General features: G+C 39.3%; 3 protein-coding genes across 5 annotated transcripts in view; all 3 read right to left on the reverse strand.

The window, feature by feature from the left end:
• Window positions 1–6,952, reverse strand: part of mcph1 (microcephalin 1) — a 36,336-nt gene extending 29,384 nt beyond the window's left edge. For 2 of the 3 annotated variants that reach the window (XM_082557028.1, XM_082557030.1), the window contains exons 1-8: window positions 6,843–6,952; window positions 5,470–5,534; window positions 2,446–2,537; window positions 1,518–1,636; window positions 1,277–1,361; window positions 670–781; window positions 463–594; window positions 280–360 (exon numbers count right to left, since the gene is read on the reverse strand). In XM_082557028.1, coding sequence (XP_082413154.1) covers window positions 280–360; window positions 463–594; window positions 670–781; window positions 1,277–1,361; window positions 1,518–1,636; window positions 2,446–2,537; window positions 5,470–5,503 — 655 coding nt within the window. In that variant the 5' untranslated portion in view covers window positions 5,504–5,534; window positions 6,843–6,952. Of the gene's footprint in view, window positions 1–279; window positions 361–462; window positions 595–669; window positions 782–1,276; window positions 1,362–1,517; window positions 1,637–2,445; window positions 2,538–4,187; window positions 4,657–5,469; window positions 5,535–6,842 lie in introns of those variants that run through there. The other variant, XM_082557029.1, reaches the window with a different exon arrangement.
• Window positions 6,953–10,855: 3,903 nt separating this feature from the next.
• On the reverse strand, window positions 10,856–12,563 carry npy4r (neuropeptide Y receptor Y4). Its single transcript, XM_082556364.1, has one exon. The coding sequence runs from the start codon at window positions 12,546–12,548 to the stop codon at window positions 11,208–11,210; it is 1,341 nt and encodes a 446-aa protein (XP_082412490.1). The 5' UTR covers window positions 12,549–12,563; the 3' UTR covers window positions 10,856–11,207.
• Window positions 12,564–17,543: 4,980 nt separating this feature from the next.
• LOC309720450 (beta-microseminoprotein-like) lies at window positions 17,544–19,718 on the reverse strand. The gene is made up of 4 exons (XM_082557406.1): window positions 19,637–19,718; window positions 18,350–18,455; window positions 18,004–18,106; window positions 17,544–17,784 (listed from the first exon to the last, which is right to left on the reverse strand). Exons 1-4 carry the CDS (start codon window positions 19,637–19,639, stop codon window positions 17,664–17,666), a joined length of 333 nt encoding a protein of 110 aa, XP_082413532.1. The 5' UTR covers window positions 19,640–19,718; the 3' UTR covers window positions 17,544–17,663.
• Between the last annotated feature and the right edge of the window lie 516 nt (window positions 19,719–20,234).

Here is a 20,234-nt window from a genome sequence, read left to right on the forward strand (position 1 = left end):
TGGGCATCTAATGGATACAGTCTGGCATTATAAATAGGAATCTGGCTTGAGAGCTCTTACTGTTACGAGGGAAACAATGCTGGTCTTGTATTTGAGAAAACAAAAAGAAAAACTGGCTGAAAAAGAAAAAAGAAAATAAACCATCCTGTCTAAATTCGATTACAGACCCCTTTCCTTTCTTAGCAATATACAAGCTTACTTTCTGTGTTAGGAAAGATAAATATCACACTACCATTGCCTGTAGATTGATATATCAATAACAGCACCCAGTTTTCTTACATATTAATTTGAGGACACTCGGTGAGCTCCCAAGAGAAGGCTTCAATCTGGTGGGTGAGGGAGATTCAGCCATTTGTGAAGCTGAAAGGCAGTGACATTTTCATGAGTTGGCTTCCTTTCAAAGATCCTGAAGTGTTTTAAGTCTGTCAGTCCATCAGACTGTTCACCTGCTGCTGCACTTACCTGTGGGCGAAAGGTTTTCTCGTTTATCCTTCATGTCTTTCAAACGCTGAGCCATATATTCTGACCTTTTAAAAGCAGGGCTATAAACTATTCCATTCTCCTCGTCAATAATGATGGGTGACACGTCTGTAACTGTGAAGAAAAGAAAGTATGAAATGGCAGACAAAAAAAAAATAAAAATAATCCACTGCTGTTATAGCCTTTTACCTATTGGTTCTTTTGGAGCAAAGTCTTTCATCATCTTATCTAATTTCTTCCTCATGCGCCTGTCATTTTCAGGTGTCCTCTCTGGAGAATCTTTTGGCTGCATGCAACGATGCTACGTGAAGCAAACACAAACAGAATACATTTTTGAATAGTTTTAGATGAAAATCACTGATTTTAACACACAGATTACAGTAAACACACAGGTGAACGATCAACATAAACAGGACACACAGACAGGTGATAAGAGCAACAATTAATTTATTTTTCATTAATTTTCAGTGACTTCTTGCTCAAAGGGAATCAGCAAAATAGCACAAACAGCATAACCGAACCACTCCACTCCCTGACTGGCAGGTTTTTCTTGGCTCACAATTGTCTTTGGGGATTAAATGCATAATAACAGCTGGTACACATATTTAAAATAAAGAGTGTGTTACCTTGAAACAATCAGACTTAATTTAGTGACTTCTCTGTATTTATACATCAGGATAAATAGAAATGAGAATATTCACACTTATTTATTCACACTAGTGATCCCAAATAAACACACTGCTTATTTACAGCTTACAATAAGATAAACATAATCATCGAGGTGCATCTCACTCACTTTCTTGTTCTTCAGCACAGGATTGCTTTCATCATTTAACGCTGGATATAACTTCTCATCCACACGGACGCCATCATCATAACATCTGAAGATCATTTCACAAAAAATTTGAAAAGGCACACAACACCTTAAAAAGGCTTCATGACAGCACAATAATAACAAAAAAAACAAAAACAAAACAAACAAAAACATGATGGACCCTTAAATTCAAAACTACTAACCTCTTGAGTATAATTCTTACCTTCCTATCCACAGAACAGAGACGAGATGCACATTACTTTTTTTGGCTTTTCTCCACGTTGCTGGATGACCATTTTTGAAGACTACATGTGTAACTTGCTTATTGAAGGTTTTTGATACCTGTAAAACAAGGGTAAAAGACCTGGAGTTGATTCCAACTGTTGAATTAGCTGCTTACAGGAAATCTAAATATGAGCCCCAAACAGATGTTCATGCAAATAATGCAGGCAAAGCAAAACAACCCCCCCCCCCCCCCCCCCCCAAAAAAAAATAAAAAAATAAAAAAATAAAAAAATAAATGGAAAAATGAATATTCTGGTAAATCCTTAAAGGGAAGGAATGCACTGGCCAGCTCAGGAGCATTGAAAGATCTGACCAGCCACAGAAAACAACTAATGTGGATCATGACAGAATTATTTTCATGGTTAAGAAATACCTTCTTTTTGAGGTCTTGGTGAATGGAAACACTTGAGAACAAGGTCAGCATAAGGCTTTACCCAAAAATATCTAAAAGAGCCGTCACATTTCAGGAAAAATGGAATCATTGGACAAATGAAACCAAAATTAAGGAACGGGTTATGATCCAAAGCACACCAACCCATTTGGAGGCAATGTTACAGCATGGGCGTGTATGGCTGCCAGTGGGTACCAAGTGGCTTACATCATCAGCAACCATTATCAGTGGTTACTGATGGACTGCTGGTAGATGTAGTTGGATGAATTGTGTGTGAAATTAAAAGTGTACTTAGCTACAAACCTCTTGACTGAAAACTGAAAGTCTGCACATAAATCATATCTTGACAGTTTACTTTAAAATTAACTCTGATGGTGTAAAGAGGCAATACTACAAAATTGCCTTGTTGTCTAAAAACGCATGGACCCAACAGTCTGTAAACACAACAAACACTAAAGTGAAAATAATGTCTCACCTGAGCTCCCATTTCCAGGAGCTGCTGAACAAATGGTTTTGAGTAGTTTCCTGTTTTGTCGGCTGACCACACATCAACATAGGCAACAACATCTGCAGATACATTGAACAGAGTTGCACACTTAAACCCAAAGTCATAAACCTCATTTTGGATGTATTGCAATTAGGGCTGGGCCATATTATACTGTTCACGGTAATACCGGTATAATGTTAGGCAACGATAGGAAAATGAAATATCGCGATAGAATATGAGTAAAACGCGCATGCGCAGTGCCTTTGTTTTCATACACACATGGCTGATTGTTGAGTGAAACAGATGAACCAGAATTGGTTTGTACAAATGGTGCAACTTCAGTGATGTGGAACTGGTTTGGTGTTTGTCCGTCAGATACACGACAAAGCACATTTTTTTGTAGAACATGCAAGCGGCCGTCGTTATTGTCGTATTTGTCGGACTAAGATGCTCTTAAATCTGGGAGTAATCTGGGTCCTAAACTCAGTTCAAACGAACACTGCAGCATCACTGAGAGTTAAAAAATAAAAACTGTCTAAATTCTTTCATCTTTAATAAAACGATCTGCATTGCTGCTTTACCAGGTGTAACTATGAAGTTTAACTTCCAGGCTTCCATGAAAACAAAATTTATTACATTTAAGGAGTTAGAAGTTAGCAGGAAGCTAGCGGAAGTTAGCTCGCTAGTTTCGCTAGTTACCTAAACATGATATAGCATGTTCTGACTAGAGCTGGGCAATATGAGATTTTTTTCATATCACGATATGTTTTTTTCATTTCAGGCGATAACGATATCTATCACGATATAAGCCAAATAACTATATTTGTAAGATTTAAATGTGCTGTTGCTCACAAGTAAAATGTGAAATAATCAGCAGCTTGTTTTTATTTAAATATTTATTTCCCATAATAAGTTCAACAGGGTAGATGTACTTAAGGAACATGAGACTTTTTCAGATAAATAAAGGCAAATATTGCAAACTACACAAAAGGCAGCCGCTAAAGCGTTTAAGTTTCAAAACAGAACAAACGAAACAGACTAAATTGTCAATTCCACTTAGAAACAAAATATTAATTCTAAAAATAAATCTTAGTTTGTTTTACAGAAGAACAGACAAAACTGACTAACTTTTGTCAATATCAAATAAACTGAGAACTAAAAGGAAATTCTCAATCTCTCCTTGTTGTATAGCTGAGCTTTTCAAACAGTTTTAACGGTTACTTTAGTCTGACAAAAGCCGAATGACGAATTAGCGCTTCCAGTCAGAGACTGAGGCTACGTCCACACGTACACGGGTATTTTTGAAAACGGAGATTTTCCGTTTTCGTTTTAAAAAATAATCCCGTCCACACATAAAGGCAGAAATGAAGGAAAACGCTGCTATGAACATGCCAAAGCAGCAGGTGGCGCTAGATTCCTAACCGTGCAGAAATGTTGGCCAATCAGAAGTCTAGAAGCCTCGGTGGGAAAAAGTAAACAAAGCTGGGGCATAGAAGCAGAACCGAGTCGTATGTGTGGAGGGACAGTAACTGTGTGTATATGTAAGCATTTAAACACTGCAGAGAGTAGAATTAACAGTAACAGTATTGTAGAAATTCATTTCACCGAAACAATAACGTGGCGCACAGTGTGACGCATGCACCAGTTTATTGTATTTCCAGACTTGCTTTCGGCACAATTTACAGTGCACGCTACTCTATTTTTTGTCAGACTTGAAATAGCCGAAATACCTTCACACTACGGAACTTCTATGGCTCTTCCGTTCGACAATCTCTCCGGCGTTGGAACCATCATCTGTTTTCTCTTCGGTCACGCTCGGTTGATTTTTCTAGTTGGCACACTCATTTCCTCCATTACGCGCTGGCTCCATTACCCGCTGGCTGCTTCCCAAACAAACACACGTGCGGCTTGGCACTTGTGCTGTATGTAACAAGTCACGCGACGTGACGCTGCGGCTGTGATTGGTTCGGCTCTGCGCTACTTAATTTAGATTGGCTGACCTTTTTTTTTTTTTTTTTTTTTTTAAAGAGGACAAGAGCGGCGAGGTCTATCGCAATAGCTTAATTTCTCTATCGAGTAAAAGTTATATCGCGATACATATCGTTATCGTTCTATCGCCCAGCTCTAGTTCTGACTGAGAGATTTCTGAAAAAAAATCAAACTTACAGCTCTGCTATCACTTCCAACATAAATGACAGTGACGTTTGTAGGGTTACTGAAGTTGGGCTAGCTGGTATATAATTATGTGCTACGTAATCGCTAGCGACACAGCTATGTTAGCATAACATAAACAGTGCAGCTGGAGGACGAACACTAACACTTTTACACTTATAAAAGTTAACGTGAAGGTTCCTCATGGTTAGAGACAAATGCAATCGCATGGCAGGATGCTGTAAACGGACCAAACTTCAGTCAGGAGAACAACTGAGATAATCCATCCACAATACGAGGTTAGTCATTAATATACTGCAACAACATGGGAATAGAGCAGCTGCCAGAGAATTCAACATTAATGAATCAATGGTACAGAAGTGGAGGAAGCAAGAAGAATGAGTTTAATAAAGTTTGATTTATCTGACTGCTTTGTTTCGCTTAATGTGCCTTATAATCCCGTGCACCTTATGGTCCGAAAAATACGTACTGCACACTGCAGTTTAATGTTGCAAAGCACCTCTTTTTAACTTCAGTGGATATTATACATGGTTATGCTCAGGATATGTCAGCCCATTTCCACTGGAAATGCCTTTTGGTTAAACTTTCAGCAAGGAATTTGCATTTGCACTGTTACATTTTTATAAAGCTTTAATGTACATAAAAACCAGCTTCTTGTTTAAGTGAAAATAAATGGAAGGTTGTCTTTTTGCGCTAGTAATGTTGTGGAGTTGTATTTTGTCGCGCATCAATTATATCGTCAGTTATATCGTTATCGCAAATTTTCAAATATATATCGTGATAAATATTTTTGGCCATATCGCCCTGCTCTAATTGCAATAACACCAAGATGTGCAATACCTTTAAGAACTGAAGAGTTGGTCGTTGTGGTCATTACTGGCCTCTTTACCTCCGAAACACAGATACTAGAAAATTTAAAAAAAAGACATACTGTGAGCTTGTGACCTAGCAGACCGCATGAATTTTACTCTGTCACACTTTTAAGAACAAGAAAACTGGCTGATTTATATTATTTACAATACCGAGTCACTTGACTAACTTATTGGACTCAAAAAAAAAAAAAACCCGACATTTTTTGAAATTAAAGTTTAGCTTCATCAGTCCAAAGAAATTCTTACTGTGACACAAGGAAACAAGGAAATTGTCCATCCTGGTCCATACTACATCAGAAATGTATCAATGACAGACATCATTCAAGTGTGTCAAGTGTTGAAATCAAAGCCACAAATCAGGAATACGTTAATGTAACTGATTATTTAACTATATAAATAGCATCAATAGTACTGCGGCAGTCTGAGCAGCATAAGTAAGGGATGGTTCAGGGTTACCTGATCCAGTCATAGCTATAAGCTTAATTAAAAAGGATGGGTTTTTTTAGCCCAACCTTAAAAGTACAATGGTGTACTGCAACAGGAGGTTTCTCATTTTAGAGACACTGCCCAGATAAAAGGAACCCGTCCAACACATTTGTTTTATGAGCACACCAAATCAAAAATGACTCCTAGGTTCCTCACAATGTCTCTGGAGGCCAACATATCTGGTTAGACACCATGTTTATCAGATTTTTACGGTCAAAAATAACAATCTCAGTTTTGTCTGAAGTTGGGGTATCAGATCCTGACAACTTTGTTCTGAACTGAGAATAACAAGCGAGCTGCGTAGTAATGTTGTGTCAAATCAATTATTCAATTACCCCAAGCACTTCTTGATAAATTACTCAAGGCACAGACGCTTGCTGGGGGTACATGCTTAAACTTGTAGCGAATACCACAGCACTGCAAATTATGAATATACTCTCTATGCGAGGTACATACAAAATATATGACGACTTCTAAGCTTTGTACTAACTCGTACTTTAAATCAAATTATTAAAACGCTCAATTTTACTGTTAGCTAACTAAACCACCTATTAGTGAAATTGACTCAAGGCAGGTTATCAAAAATATGGATATAACATTAGTTACTGTGTAACGTAAAATATATAGGGCAGAGTCGTTAAATTTAACACTTATCAAAGAGCATGAATGAATGCCAATAATGTTAACAAAACCGTTAGGCTGCATTTTGATGCTAAACTCGCGAAGCTAACCATGGTGGCCGTCTATGGTTCATACTTCCGCTGGCACACGCATTTCACTTATTGTGACATTTAGGAGTCCGAAGACGTGAAAGAAGATATAAACACGCACTTCCAGAGGTTGCCGTTGACTTACTTTGTGTGGCAGTCACTTTTAAATCGCACAGTTTCGACCAACAACTCACTCCTGCTTGTATTGTTCGCGCGTGCAGTTTGTGGAAATGATGTATTCTGGGACAAACAGCTATGATTGGTTAATGTGTGACATACGACACTTCCGGTCTAGAAAGGAATGTGGTAGGGCCCCTACAAAGGGTTTACTAAACCGCGTGTGTCCTTTAATCACAGTTTTTATTCGGTTAAGCTCTGCAAACGCTGAAAATATACTGCTAATCCAAAGAAGACGAGTGTTATGCGGTACCGTTATGATACAAAGTATGAGTTTGTGCCACTTGCTGTTTTGCTCCATGAAGAAAACTCACGATTTAGCCTGCCTAATTAAAAAAATAAATTAATTAATTCAACAATCAGTTAATTTTACTTGATATGCGCAAAGAAAAGGTAGCCATCAGATTTTGTAAGTTACTGCTTTTTTGTTTATTGTGTTGGTTGTTTATGTACACTCGTAAGTATAATGCAAAAATAAATAAGTTTGATGAAATAAAAGAAACAAAAAAATCTTTTTAACAATTAATATATTTAATCACAAAATTGAAAACTAACAAGGAAGATAAATAAAGACAATAAATAATAGAAAGATTGTTTTAAAAAGCAGCTTGCAGGTGAATTACATATAAATTCATGACACATGATCTACACTATGTTGGCTTATCTGCATTGACATGCTTATGAATTTTAGTGACATCCTCCTCTTAATCCATAGGGTTTAATATGATTGCAGCTATAATACCGTCAACTCTTCTGGGAAGGCTTTCCCTAAGGTTTAGGAGTGTATTTATTGGGATTTCTGAACATTCAGAAATCTGCAGACTCCAGAAGTGCATCTGTGAGGTCAGACAATGATGTTGGACAAGAAGTGCTGGTTTGCAGCCTCTGCACTAATTCATCTCAAATGTGCTTTGCTGGGTTGTGGTCAGGACAGGCCAGTCAAGTTCTTCCACACCAAACTCGCTAATCCTTCGCTTTGTGCACTGGTGTGCAGCCAGGTTGAACCAGTTTGTTCCCACAAAGGTATGAGAATGAAATTGTCCACAAAGTCTTGGTATGCTGAACCGTTTAGAGTTCCTTTAACTAAGGGGCCGATCCCAACTCCCAAAAAACAACTTTACACCATACACCCCCCCTCAACCAGATTTTACACTTGACACAATGCAAACAAGTACTGTTCTCATGGCAACTGCCAAACCTAGACTCCACCATCCGATTGGCAGATGGAGAAGCGTGATTTGTCACTCCAGAAAACACATCTCCACTGCTCTAGAGTCCAGTGGCATGTTTTACACTGACACTTTGCATTGCACTTGGTTATGTAAGGCTTGGATGCAGCTGCTCAGCTATGAAAACCCATTCCATGAAGCCCTCTACACAATGTTTTTGAGCTAATCGTAAGGCCACATGAAGTTTAGAGGCCTGTAGGGACTGACTCTGCAGAAAGTTGGCGACGTTTGTGCACTATGTGCCTTAGTGTCCGTTGACTCAGCTCTGTGGCCTACCATTTTGAGTTGCTGTCATTCCCAATCCCTTACACTTTGTTATAATACCACTAACAGCTGACTGTGGAATATTTAGTAGCTGGACTTTCTGCACTGGTGGGATCCTATCACAGTACCATGCTGAGTTTCAGTGAGCTCTTGAGAGTGACCCATTCTTTCACAAATGTTTGTAGAAGCAGTCTGCATGCCAAGGTGCTTGAATTTATACACCTGTGGCCACGGAAGTGTTTGGATCACCTGAAACCAATCATCACAAGGGGCGAGTTAATACTTTTGGCAATGTAGTCGAAGTTAAAACAGACATTTATTTGAGATATTAGTTGTGACGCTTTCAAGGAATATAAATTTATTAAATTCACACATAAGTAAGTCTCTAGATAAGACACGTTTAAGTAATCCACATGCAGGCAAAACTTAGCACTTACTGCAACAACATAAACATACTGCCTCAACGAAACAAGTTATTTAACACATTTTGATGTAGTTTAAATCATGCCCATGCACATTTGATGTCCAAGCATTTCAATATTTACTGAACCCATCAAAAATAAATTAAGGCCTGCAATTTAACAATGTATATAAGTTAGTAAGTTTCAGTTTTATTTGTCACTTCAATCACAGAACAAAACCCTCCTTGTGTTTTATTCACCATGAAAGCTAAGACAGAAATTTCACAGGGTTGATACTATGAATATAAAAGACTGAATTGTACTGAAATACGTGAAATACAACGGCAGGGGGTCTCTCATAAAACAGTTTGTTACATAAGCGTCTAATATGTCTCAAAATGGCACACCGTGCAGTTCCACGATAAATGAAATGAACATTTATATTTAGGGCCTGTGCTACCACCACAACTGGTAGCACAGTCTCTGAAACAATCTCTGTTACAAACAGTCTCTGAACAGTTCACAGTCTCTGAAAGTGTATGGAAGGATGAGTAGAATCCTTATGAGAGGCATTCCGTCCCACCGTGTAACACATCACTTCAAAGTTTACTTTAGGCATTTTGTTGGTTTGAGGTCCGGTGAGTCTGAAGGCCACAGTATGGTCACACATGTTTTATACTTAATAAACAACTAATATGATTCAGCAAAGGTTTTGACATGTCACAGAAAACAGGTGCAAAAAATAAAACGAATAATGACTATTCTTGGTGTCTGATGGCTCATTGAGACACCTGAACTGAACAACCCCAACCACACTGGTCCTTCTAAAACATTGCAATACCTGTCAAATGACCACTCATGCCTTATAAATATATCGGCATTTACTATGGTCCTCCACTCTTTCATTCTGTTTTCCCTTTATCTCTGGTCACCACTGTAGGTGTTGATAATACTGCAATATGGATTTGTTCTATGATTCCAGCATAAATTTAAAGTGTTAAAATGTTTAACTGGCAGTAATTCTATAAGTCACAGTTAAGCTAACACCCGCTGGATTTATGTCATAATAACAGGATACAGTAAGATAGTATATGGCATGAAGCATGAAATTCTGAAAAAGCAACAGTTAAGATTAAATGCACCTCCTTTTTCAGTGTCTTTATAGTTGCAGTTTGCTCATAGTAAGACACGGTATGAAACACCTCACTTTAAACCACTGACAAAACGTTGCACTTTAAAGGTATTTTTTGTTATGCAAATGTTGACTACAATTTTCACCACTGCAGGCAGCATTTTACCAGTGGGTGTGTTGAGATTTTTTTCTTAGGTGTTGTGCATTTCTTTTGACGTGATATTTCTTTTAACCCTTACTTTAAATTCCTCAAAAAGTTTTGCTTTTTCCGCACCACCATTGTTTATAGCAGCGATTCCCAAAGTCAAGAGTGCTTCAGCCCAATTAAAAACTAGAAGATCCCATGGGGCACACCCATTTTAAAATTTCACTTCAATTAAAATACAATAAAAAGAGATGTATTTCCTTGAAAATGTTATTCAAAAAACATAAACAGGCTTTTGGCTAGAAATTGCTAAAGTTACCAAGTCATACGTAAAATACTATGGTCAATATGGGACCCACCTGCTACTGGGATATAAACTTCAATACAAGAGAAGCAAATATAGGTTGGATTAATAAGTAATATAACAAACTAACCGCATCTTATCATTTTTATTCACTTTTTAAATAAATAAATCCATTTTACGGAATTTCTGTACCTGTAGTACACTCGCAGCCTATTGTGGCTCCAGCCCACACTTTGGGAATCTGTTTCATAGTAATGCGTCAATGACTAATGCCTGTTTTCTACAAGTACCTGTTTGACTGGACTCGACCTTGTTTTTAGGGTTTGTCATTAGGTGCAAATGGAAAGGTGAAACCCAGCAACAAAAACCAACACCGTGGTTTCCAAGTCTGAGAAAAACCCATAGACTTATAGACTTATACCACTCTTTCGATGTCCTCCATCGTTGTTGTCTTTGTCAGATAACAATGACGTTGTTATAACGACCCCATGCACATTGAGGTGGAAATGAGAAACTGAGTATAGCAAAGTTGAGTTGAGCCAAAGTTGTGGAAACAAGGCTTCAATGACTTGCTGGGCTGACTGATTGCACCATGTTATGTTACATACTGGTATCATACAAAAGTACAGTTTCGTCCTAGTTTAAGTTCAGTTAATATTTATTTAACACAAAACATAGATTTTTTTTTTACATAAACTTGTGGTGAACTTTTTTTTTAAACATATAAATTTACAATAAATAGCTTTAAGCTGCTTTTTAAATGGATCTATTGACATTAAAGTAAGAACAAACAGCAACAGTTTGTCTTACAACTGTACAGTTTACGTAAGAAGGATCCTTTAGGCTGAAGCATCAGTGTCACACAGAGTTGCTCCTGCAGGTTAGAGGCACAGAGGTATGGGACACTTCAATGTGCACAGTGGACATGGGATATTGCTCACACTCTTCCTCTAGTGGGAAACAGCGGCAGTGTAGGAGCACCTCGCTCACCTCTTGCCTAAAGTTGGAGTTCAGGAATCCGTAGATGACGGGGTTAATGCAGGTGGAGGACATGGCCAGCAGGTGGCAGAGGGAGAACAGCAGGTTGTGGTGACAGACGGGCAGAGCCTCCTGGTTCCAGTCTGACACCACGTTGAAGATGGTGAGCGGAAGCCAGCAAAGGGCAAAGACTGTTATGAGAGCAACCAGCATGATGTTGATCCGGCGGCTGTGGGTCATGCGCTGGCACTCGGGGGTCCGGGCGCGGTCCAACATTTCTTTGCGGTGACGGAGCCGCACAATAACTCTAACATAACAGAGCAGGACCAAAAACAGTGGCCCACAGTACTGGAACAGCAGAAGCCATGTGGTGTAAGCGACCCTGTGACCCTGGGATGGCCAGTGCTCCACACAGGCTTCCATATGTGAAGAGGTGGGGACGTAAGAAAAGAGGGAACGGTATGAATTTTGAAGCGCAGACAGGTTTTTGTATGTATGAGTAGGAGATGTGTTGAGATAAGCATGAGGAAAATCTTGGTCATGTACCGATGACACGGGCAGGATTACATTGGTATAGGGCTCATTTGTGAGCAGCTGAAAGGCTAAGAAAGGCAAAGATGTGAAGCAGGCCAGTATCCAAATGAGAACAATTGCCATGTAGGCCTGAGGAACACTTGGTTTCCATCCAGAGGGGTTAATGATAAGCTGGTGCCTTTCTAAGGCGATAAACACTAGAGACAGCACTGACACACTCACAGAGACACACTGGATGAACGGCACCAGGCGACATAACAGCGAGCCAAACACCCAGTGGTCCATGATTGTGTATATGACAGTGAAGGGGAGGCAGAAGACACATACCAGAATGTCAGAGAATGACAGGTTGCAGATGAAAATGCTGGTGACATTGACCTTTTCTCTGCGGCGGGCAATGATGCAAATGAGGCCAATGTTGCCCACCAACCCTAGCACCATTGTAACACTGTACCAGGCTACAAGGCATGCTGTCAGAACAGGAGACATGTGGCACTGCTCATCATGCTCCAGAATGGCGAAGTCTGAGAGGAGCTGGGTCTCATTCCCTGGCCAGTCCTGTACAGACCCATGGCTGGCTCGCTCTTTCTCCCAAGCTGAGGATTGTGGAGGGGTGGAGCTGTTGAAGATCAAAGGAAAAGGTGACGCTGACAAAGAAGACTGGGTTGTGTTGCCACTCAAGGACATCTCACCAAGACTGAAGTGTCACCAGCACCATGGATCAAACTGTCCATCCCAGCCCTCTGAAAACATGCATCTGAAACAAAGAGAGAAATCACAGATTCATGAAATGCATTTATTCTACTGCTCTTATACTATAGAAGTCAATTAATGTGTGTATGTAGGAGTGATACTGTTGCTATAAATGAAGGAGAACTAAGCTGATCCTGTTTCTAAAAAATAGAAACTACATGTGTGAGGAATTAGTGCCTGATAGAGTTGAAGGAAGTTCAATTATATGTACAATAAATGTTTGATGGGGTGGAACCATCAGCGTAGCTTTGTGCTGAACATTGGGGGGGAGGGGGGGGGGGGCAAGACAGCAAGATCTCTGTCTAAATAAATAAATAAATCTGGGTAAATTCCCAGATGATTAAATATGCTACTATATTGCTGGTAATACCTGAAATGAGTAAAGAAAATCAGCCTATTTATGCAAGATAATTCATAATTTTATTGGTGGTGGTGGGGGGGTTATATTGGTTGCGTCTGATTATGGTAAATGGCCTGTATTTATATAGCGCTTTACTAGTCCCTAAGGACCCCAAAGCGCTTTACATATCCAGTCATCCACCCATTCACACACACATTCACACACTGGTGATGGCAGCTACATTGTAGCCACAGCCACCCTGGGGCGCACTGACAGAGGCGAGGCTGCTGGACACTGGCGCCACCGGGCCCTCTGACCACCACCAGTAGGCAACGGGTGAAATGTCTTGCCCAAGGACACAACGACCAAGACTGTCCAAGCCGGGGCTCGAACCGGCAACCTTCAAATTACAAGGCGAACTCCCAACTCTTGAGCCACATTATTGGGGGGTCATAACCCCTCTAACCCCCCTGGAAATTACGCTCCTGGGTGGAACAGTGGTTAGCACTGTTGCTTCAAGGCAAGAAGGTTGCGGGTTCAGGCTGAGGCCTTTCTGTGTGGAGTTTTTTATGTTCTCCTGTGTCTGCACGGGTACTCCGGCTTCCTCCCACAGTCCAAAGACATGCAGTTAGTCAGGTTAGGTTAAATGGTGAATCTAAGTGATGAGAACATGTTTGTCTGTCTCTTTGTTAGCCCTGCGACAGACTGAGAACCTGTCCAGGGGTTGGTAAGCAAAAGAAAATGGATGAGTGCGTTACTATGAAATGTTTTACTAACATTCATGGGTCCCCAGAGCAGAAATCCTAAACACTATGATGACTCATTGGCTAGTTTGCTGACTTCAAATTCGTAGGGGCTCTTTGGTGTAGCAAGGATATCAGGACTGCGAGTAATGGATGGTCTGTGTGAGTCATTGCAGTCACTTTATGGTCAATCTGTGTCTACACAAGATTCATTCAGGCCCACTACTGAGTCGTATATTACCTGACATTTTGGAAGTCCTCAGATCCCACTAAACAAGTAGTATTACATTCACTGGCCTCATTTATTAGTTACGCTTTGCCAGTACAAGGTTGGTCCCCCGTTTGCCTTTGGAGTGCATTAATTCTTCATGGCAGAGATTCAACAAAGTGCTGGAAAAATTCCTCAGAGTTTTGGTCCAAATTAACAGGATAGAGTCACACAGTTGGTGCAGATTTTTTGGCTGTGCGTTTATCTTCCATTCCACCACATCCCAAAGGTGCTCTATTTCTGAAATGATGCATATTTCTGCTGTAAGCAGCCATCTGAGTATAGATGCAATATGGTCATAAAAAACATGATCATCAACAATACTCGGGTAGGCTGTACTATTTAAATGATGTTCAGTTGGTATAAAGAGGCCCAGAGTGTACAAAAAAATATCCCCCAAGTCATTATTATGCAAAATTCTGACCCATCAAATTTTTTTCATCAGACCAAGCAACATTTTTCCAGTCTTTTCCTGTCCACTTCTGGTTAGCTCGTGTGAAATGTCAGCTAAGAAGATTCCTTGCATTCCTCTTCTTAGCTGACAGGAGTGGCATCTAGTGTGGTCTTCTGCTACTGCCTATACCAGGGGTAGGGAACTCCAGGCCTCGAGAGCCGGTGTCCTGCAGGTTTTAGATCTCACCCTTGATCAACACGTCTGAATCAAATGATTAGTTCATCACCAGGCCTCTGGAGACTTCAAGACATGTTGAAGAGGTAATTTAGCCATTTAGACCAGCTGTGTTGGATTAAGGACACATCTAAAACCTGCAGGACACTGGCTCTCGGGTTCCCTACCCCTGGCCTATACGCTTCAAGGCTTGACAGGTAATGTGTTTAGAGATGCTCTTCTGCATAGCTCTGTCATAAAGAGCGGTTATTAGAGTTACCGTTGCCCTTGGCAATCTGGCCATACTCCTTTGACTTTTGGCATCAATACGACATTTTAGCCCAGGCTTTTTTGGGCTGTTCTCTGAAAACTGTAGAGACAGTTGTGTAGGATAATCCAAGCAGTTTCTGACACAATCAAACCAACCCTTATATCAGCAACAATCATGCGACATTCAAAGTACTTTAAATCATCCCATTCTAATGCTAAGGTTGAACTTCATATCTATATTAACTAGCGTCCATGTGACAGCTGATTATAGCAGCTGTCACAAGCAGTTGAACCACTGTACCTAACAAAGTGGCCAGTGAATGTTTGTACATTACAAAAGGCAAAATAGACTTGATAAAATACAACAGAAGCTGTGCTTGTGTAGACAGGTGAGTTGGTGAAGATAAGAGAGTATGTGTTCTGTCAGTCCTGTGAGACAGATGACTGAAAAACGTGCAGAAAAAATGCACGTGGTGGAGACAAACTGTCAGGACCAACGACTGCTCTTGCGATCCTCCACACTTTAAATCCAGATGTTGAACATTATAATTATTAAACATCTAGATTTATCTTTGTCTTAGATATCAGGTTGACTGCAGTCCTCATGTAAGAATGACACCTATATAAAAAGGAAGAAAATATGAAGTGCTTTCACAGTTTAAATAACAAAAGACTTTGAGTACAGGTGATAAAAGGTGATAATTACATTCTTTTGTAAGCGACTTGGCCTCACACTAATAATTGCTGCAATTCCTTGTCCAAAAATCAACAGTCAGGTCTCAAGACTGAACATAAAAAGCTAATGATATCAAAATGATTATGAATACACAGACTTAGATTCATTTATTTTAATGAAAGGGTATGACATTGTCATGATCCTAAAAATGGACTGTAGCCATCTTCCCTGGAACCTCTGCTATGTGCCATGAAAACCATAAGAAAACGAGACTGTCACTTTCCATTAACAGCGCACACACTTTGCTATCAGTCACTTCACCCTGCATCATTACTAACCTACTGTGTCAGTGTGTTGAGTGAGCTGCAGGCAGGGTGGCACAGCATCGATCATCCTTTGTTCGGTGAGGAAAGGCAAGTGTAATGTCACCGGTAACTACATGCAACAAAGAACTGCAACAGTGAGTAGAAACCATGTACAGCAGTAGTAAGAAAAGGAAATATTGAAAACCAACAGCCATTTTTAAACCGCTAATGCTGCAATTGTGCGATGCTGTGGGGAACACATACATCAAGTAGTTGTGTTAGTGTGTTGGACACACTGCAGCGCTAAGTCTCTGCATGGTAAGGAACACTGTGACCTGTCTCCACTTGACCCGTCATATTATTCTTATCTTTGCCTCAAAAAGTGCCCTCCATCTCAGAGAAAATAGATGAAACAGAAATGAAGGCAAGGCTGTAATTTTCCTTGGAGAAGCTTCACCTTTTTATTTTTAAAAAGACATTGTACTGTGCAGTGAAAGGTGGATTCCACATATACCTTTTAAGCAGCAATCTTGCACTTAATCTACCTGCTAAAGAGTGCTGAGGGTAGTGTCATATAAAGGTAATATTTCTGAGAAATGAAAAATAGTTTATTATAGCTGAACACTGCACTTGATTATAAAGGTCTGACATGTGCTATTCCAAAGGGATGAACGATTTGTTTTTTTTGTTTTTTTGCGTGTAATGAATCTGTACTGCAGGTAAAATGCATTTGAAAATGAAAATAAAGATATATGCTTGACTGAAAAACAAAAAAAAGCCCAGTCTTTCAATTACCCCTCTGCAATCACAGGTTGTGTTTCTGCTTCACTTCTTACCAGTACAGCCACTTACTAGATTCTAAAAATTTCCTAAATCCAAAAGAATAGTCCAATATGTGTGTGCAATCGATACAGCTGCTCAGAGACTATTTTCTTTCATATTGCCTTGTGCCGGTGATAATCAGGGTAACGGCAGCAGGCACTGTGCAGTGTGCTCAACCTGAGCTAAGCCTTGTTATCTGCTGGAGGTGTCAGGGATTGTGGGTGACACCTCTCAAATCTACTACAAATACTTTCACAATGTGGTTCTCTTTACATTTCAACAAAGAACACGAAATATGAATGCAATGTTGTTCCCCTGTTTGCGTTTTCTTTTGGATAAATACCACCAGACATGCGTGCTGTCAGATGCTTTTGTTAGACTGTATAATTGAAAAGATATTTGTAGAAGGAGAGACCTACATTACACCTGCTTACAGTCTCTGGACACTGCAAGCTGACAGTCTAGAAACAATACAGCATTCATTTCATAGCTGATTGAATCCTAATCAATACTGATTTTCCTCGACAAAGATGATGAATCCATTCAATACATCAATATTGCGTGTTTAAAAAAAAGAAAGATAAAGGACTCACGTGATGGTTTAGCTGAAAAATGAGTTTCAGTGAAGCCAGGATGAGAGAAAATGATGCTCTGAACAGGTGTGAATCCTCAGGGATTAGAGTTGGAGAAGAAGCTGTGCACTATAACAACCAAAGCGATTGTGTCAGAGGCAGCAGCGAGAGGAGCACAGCTATAATTGTGCTTAGAGCCCCTTCAGGTGCCAAAGACCCTCTGAGGACCGTGCTCTGCTGTCACACAGTGGTGAATTTATTCAATTGCATCCTGAAAATGAAACCAGCTGCAAGTGCTGACAAGAAGACACTGAAGACTCAGGAAGCAGAGTTGAACCGAATTTATTGATGAAGAGCAAGTTTGATAAAGTGGTCATCTTTGTTCATTGGTAATTTAATGTCATAATCTAGACCCGGTCTGGATTTTAGTCGCCTTTAGAGTGTATTCAGATAGGGCTGCACTCTTTTTCATTGTCAGACTTCATCACCACCTTAACAGAGCAGGCCTTCTCATTCACAACCAGCTCACACTCCTCAGGAACATCTACAGTGTTTGCATCGGGGATCCTATGATACAAAAAGAAAAAAAGAAACAATAATAATCAAAAACAATCTCAGGGGTTTTGTTCATTTAGTAACTCTAAAATTGGAAGTTATCACTGTTAAAGCCTAAAAAGAGAACTTATCACAGTCCTACGAGTAAGAAAGCTGAGAGAAAAGAGGTTTATTTGTTTAAAGAAAAAATGCCTTAATGATTAAAAAAAAACAATAATGTGGAAGTCTTACTTGGTACAGCAGCTCAAACCCTCGCTTGTACAAGAGCAGTCCATGCAGTCTCTCACCCATGCAGAGTCAAAATCATGCAGCTCTCCATCCTTATCCACACACCCTACATGTAAAGAAATGAAAACACAGCTCAACTCAAAGGAGTTGTTGACTTACTTACTCAGAGGCACTCCTTACTTGTGTTTAAGCATCTATTAGTGTATGCATAGGTGTGGTTAAGGGATTAGATGTGGAATAAATGTCTAATATCTGTAAATCATGACAGAGAAACCTTTCCCCCACACCCAGTGTCCTGCTGCACTGCTGCAGTATTGTATCTGTACAAGAAAGGTCTCATGTGACTCACCTTTTGGAGGGTTATTTGGATCTTTGACCTCTAACTCCTCGAAGAAGCATTGAGAGTGACAGAGCACAACGAGCCCCAGCAGACAGACAAACACATGTAGAGAGGACTGAAAGAGAAACACATTTCATACTAAAGTAATTTCTATCCTTTTAAGACCTTTAACATGACAGGAAATGGCCAACTACTGCTTTGACTAACAACTATTCTGTTCAGTTGACACAGTGTATACACAGTTGTACCTTATATCTTACATAACCCGAGGCGTGTGTAAATATAAAATATAATTCTGAAAAAGCAGAATGATTTGCAGGTGTCATAAACTCAGTGTTTAAACTAAGATATTTTACTAATTCATGAAAATTATGAGCTTATTTTGAATCTGAATTGACAGTACCACATCTAAAAAAAAAAGTAGGTACAATTACTAAAAAGAAAGTCAAAGATTTGTAATTAGGTTCATTGGCAACAGGTTAGCAACAGGACTGAGCAGAGGTTTACCAATCTGCAAAAATCTGCCTCTACAAATTGTGGAAGAATTTCAGAATAATGTGACCCAACATAAACTGCAAAGACTTTGAATATTTCATCATCTACAGCACAAAACATCATCCAAAGATTCAGAGCATCTGCAGAAATCTCTGTGCGCAGGAGATACGGCTGAAAACGAATTCTGGACGTTTGATCTTTGGTCCATCAGGCAGGACGAGATTAAGAACAAGGATGAATCTGTCACGGAAATCCCTGCATGGGCTCAAAAAAAAAACACTTCCAGAAATCACTGTACAAAGTTAACTGTGTCATCCACAAATGCCACTTAAAGCTCTATCATACAAAGAAGAAGCCATATATGAACATGATGATGAAAAGCCACCATCTTCTCTGAGCCAAAGCTTATTTAAAAAGGACAAAGTGAACCAAACTTTTGGTCGATCAAGAAATATTTTTGTGGACTATAGTTAAAAAAAAAGAGTGGATGCAACACAGAGATAAACAGGGAAGCTTTGGTACCATTAAATTAATTTTAAAAAATGTTAAATTTTCTCTTTTTAAACACTGGTATGATTTACATATTCTATGGTGAATAAAACATGGGTTTATGAGATTTAAAAATCTGTTTTCTTTTACATTTTATAACATTTTTGGAACTGAGTTTGTGAAATATATACACTCTGACAACAATTACGTGATTGAAATCTCATAACTATTCATATTTACATTTATACTGAAAGTTATTTTAAAAAATAGCTGTGATTAGAGAATATATAAAAGAAAGTGTAAAATACGTACCATCCTCAGTTATGATGTATCCCAGCCAACAGAAAAACTGTGTGTGAAAATTCGGTAGTCACGGATTTTATTAAGGTGTGACTCCCATGTATATCATTATGATAATATTTAAACAGTGATGAACGTTTTTTATCAAATATTTGTTTTAAGGTGGAGAAGACCAGCAGGTTATGTTGAAACTGCATATCAAAAACAACATTTTCACCAGCGATAGAAATGGTTTGTTTCTTCTCACGAATCAAACTCAAGCACTGTGAAAAAGCAGCCGTGAAATAATTAGTCAGAAAAACAAAAGTTATTTTCCTTGTCTAGCAACTTTTATTCCTGAGCCAAAAGGCAGAGATTGATTACTTGCATCGATAAATGATACACGTTGTAAACAGTTAAAGAGATAAAAGTTTGGATCAGACCTGCCAGAGTAAACACTGCACTTTTGAACCTTTGCTTAAAAAAAACAAACTGCTTTTAAAGCTTTATAGGCAACAGATGATATCTCCATGTTTCTACAGTCACCACTTAACAATCAGTAAAAAAAAAAAAAAAAATCAAAAAAAATCGTAGAAAACCATGACAGAGTATCAAACTGGGATAAAGAGAC

Source organism: Aulonocara stuartgranti, assembly GCF_965226115.1.
Source record: "Aulonocara stuartgranti genome assembly, chromosome: 13".
In the NCBI taxonomy this organism is placed as follows: Eukaryota; Metazoa; Chordata; class Actinopteri; order Cichliformes; family Cichlidae; genus Aulonocara; species Aulonocara stuartgranti.

Coding starts and splice junctions, on each gene's coding strand:
- npy4r (XM_082556364.1), bottom strand. CDS start 12,548: ATGTCCTTGAGTGGCAACACAACCCAGTCTTCTTTGTCAGCGTCACCT.
- LOC309720450 (XM_082557406.1), bottom strand. Junction 18,107..18,349: donor TCCAAATAACCCTCCAAAAG/GTGAGTCACATG, acceptor CTTTACATGTAG/GGTGTGTGGATAAGGATGGA. Junction 17,785..18,003: donor GGTTTGAGCTGCTGTACCAA/GTAAGACTTCCA, acceptor TTTGTATCATAG/GATCCCCGATGCAAACACTG.